Below are 2,846 nucleotides of genomic sequence, written 5' to 3'. Positions count from 1 at the left end.
GTTTTGAATGTGAGAGAATAAAATGTAAAACCCGTCAAAGGTTTAATAAGTTTAAGATGTAAAGTGTTATATTTTAACAAATTTAAAGAGTAAAGTATTAAGTTTTGAATGTGAGAAAGTAAAGGGTAAAACACGTCAAAGGTTAAAAGGGTAAAATATATCTGATCCTTCTTCTTCTTCTTTTTCTGTTACTTTACTCTTGCTGCCATTTTGCTTGAAAACCAATTGTATTTGATTTAAAGAAAATTTTTAGGTTTTCGGGAATAAAAATATGCATTCTATTTTTATTTTAAATACTCTTTTTGATATGAGGGTATGATATAAACCTAAAATGGAAGATGCTTTCCATTATTTTGAAATTAAAAAATGAAAACATATTTAATAAATATTAGATTTTAAATTATTGTTTTCTTTTCAAAATTTCGTCCAAAAGTCCAGGAAGAAATTGGGTTTATAAAGTGAAATAAAAGAAATTAGACCAGAAAGAAAAAATAAAAGAAATGAATTATTTAAGCAAAGCAATCTAAAATGTCCACATCATGAAGCAAATCATCCAGCCCCTGAAACAAGTCGTCATCATCTTCTTCTTCGTGTTCAACCTGCAATATCTCTTTGTTTTTCACTCTCAAATCAAGTTCCCTATATTCTCCCTCTAACAAAAGTCTCCTCCAGAATGATACTGTATCTTCTTCTTCCTCATCTCCTTGTTTTTGTTCTGAGCAGGTCTCAAACTCACTTCCCAATGTCTCAGAATGCACGGCTGAAGTACAGGTGTTATGTTTCACCAAGCCTGCACTTTTGTCGGCTTCTGATTGAATCTTCTTGCTCAAGTAAGTGTTCCAATAGTTTTTAATGTCATTGGATGTTCTTCCTGGAATCCTTCCTGCAATTAGAGTCCATCTGAACCCCAACAACCCATTCACAACCTGTTAGAAACATCCCTCTTCCCATCCTTTTATATATATAACTTTCTCTTTCTAAAAACATAAAATATATTATTTTCTTTAGAAAAGGTGATGATTACTATTTTTTACATGTAAACTAGGGTCAAGGTTCTCTTAGGAATGACAACGGGACGGATCGTCACATTCCAACCCCCTGTTTAGTTTTTTTTTTTTTTTAAATTACTTTTAAATTTTTAATTACATTAAAATAAATATAATTTATAAATAATAAAATTATTATATTTTTTATAACTTATTTTATTAAATTTTATTATTATTATCTATATATTAAAAATAGTAAAATAAAATTTTAAATTAAGTTAATTTTAAATTTTAAATTAAATTTAATTTTAAAGTTAATTTTATATATAATCGGGGTGAGGTGGGGCAATACCCGAACCTGCCCTAGGTTTAAAAAAAAAAACCTGATACCCGTCCCAAATCCATTTATTAAATTTAAACTTAGTCCCATTAGGGGTGGGGCGAGGCGGGTACCTGAAAAAACCCGTCCTGTTGTCATTCCTAATTAACCTCATTAAGTTTATGGGTGTATCATCTAACGATTTCAATTTTTTTTCTACTTGAAAACAAGGGTTAATGCTCTTATGTTATTAGTGAAATAATCAATCGAAATTTTTTGGATATCTTGCGAAGTATAAATGATGTACTAATCTCATGATATTTATGAGCATATAACTAATCTAAGGATTAAAATTTTTTTGTTGCTTTAAGAAATATATTTGAAATGGTCGATTTAAAGTGTAGAAACACTTTCCTATACCACACAAAAAATTTCACTCAATTGACATAAACTAATAGTGTGTTTAGAAGCGATTTTAAAAAACGTTTATAGTATTTTTAATATTTAAATAATAAAATTTTAAAGTATTAAAAATATTAAAAACGTTTTTTAAAATCTCTATCGAGTTCTAAGTTAACAAAATATATAAAGTGACATAATGACATTATATGACTAAAGAATTAATAAGAGAACAAAAACAGTATACATATAGGATGATTACGTGCAACATAACAAGTGCAACATAACAAATAACTCAAGTTTGCTATATGATGTATCAGTACAAGGGTTGCATTTGAAATTAAAATCATTTGAGGTTGTTTCTTTAACTCTAATGTCTAAGTCTTTTTCTATAAGTTTGGAGGCTAAAACTAGAAGCAAACTTTGCCTTAGAAATAATAATAGAATGTGGTGTTTACTGGTTTACATGCCTGTTGCCCAAGAGTCTATGGAGTCTGATAATCAGATCATCCTCATCAACTCCAAAGCTGCCGCGCTTGATGTCTGGTCGAAGATAGTTCAACCATCTTAACCTGCAACTCTTCCGGCAACGGCGAAGCCCTGCCATTATCAAGTTCAAGTCTCGTAGCTTTCTTGGTAGGATAAAATCATAAAAGCAAAAGAAAGGAAGAAAAGAAAACCCAGATGATGATGAAGGTGACCACATACCTGTTTTGGAAGTGATGTGCTTCCAGTTGCCTTGACCATACTTGTCTACATATTCTCTGAGCAAGCGATCCTCTTCTTCACTCCAAGTGCCCTTTCTAAGTGCAGTATTGCTATGGTGATGATCTTCTCTCTCTCTTCTCTTCATTGATGATTCAGTGGCACAGACAGACACTGGCGTATATTGCTAATGTATGGAGAAGGAATTAATCAAAGTTGAACGGGTATGAGACCCTGATCAATGTGTGATACATCAATTACGAGAGTTGTAAAGAGACAGGGGCATTCATTTCTTAAATAGTATTTCTGAAGATCACAGACTTGTCCCCATCAGGGAGGCAATGATTTGGGGATTTTTATTTTATTTTTAATTTTTCACGTTGAGGTTGGACAAAATAAATAATGCAACAAGCCAACAACCCTTCCGCCCGCCCTAT

At 31.3% G+C, this 2,846-nt stretch overlaps 1 protein-coding gene across 1 annotated transcript; it reads right to left on the bottom strand.

The window, feature by feature from the left end:
* Nucleotides 1–509: 509 nt before the first annotated feature.
* On the bottom strand, nucleotides 510–2,601 carry LOC109121493 (transcription factor WER-like). The gene is made up of 3 exons (XM_019222960.1): nucleotides 2,413–2,601; nucleotides 2,175–2,304; nucleotides 510–900 (listed from the first exon to the last, which is right to left on the bottom strand). Exons 1-3 carry the CDS (start codon nucleotides 2,555–2,557, stop codon nucleotides 510–512), a joined length of 666 nt encoding a protein of 221 aa, XP_019078505.1. The 5' UTR covers nucleotides 2,558–2,601.
* Between the last annotated feature and the right edge of the window lie 245 nt (nucleotides 2,602–2,846).

The sequence above is a fragment of the Vitis vinifera genome, chromosome 1 (genome assembly GCF_030704535.1).
Source record: "Vitis vinifera cultivar Pinot Noir 40024 chromosome 1, ASM3070453v1".
Lineage (NCBI taxonomy): Eukaryota > Viridiplantae > Streptophyta > Magnoliopsida > Vitales > Vitaceae > Vitis > Vitis vinifera.
This window is presented reverse-complemented; position numbering and strand designations above follow the sequence as displayed.

Bases quoted from the DNA above. Each gene is read 5' to 3' on its own strand.
- LOC109121493 (XM_019222960.1), bottom strand. From the start codon at position 2,557: ATGAAGAGAAGAGAGAGAGAAGATCATCACCATAGCAATACTGCACTT. The intron at 2,305-2,412 runs GTATGTGGTCAC...TGATAATGGCAG, and splicing joins GCACATCACTTCCAAAACAG to GGCTTCGCCGTTGCCGGAAG. The intron at 901-2,174 runs GCATGTAAACCA...GTTGGGGTTCAG, and splicing joins CATAGACTCTTGGGCAACAG to ATGGACTCTAATTGCAGGAA.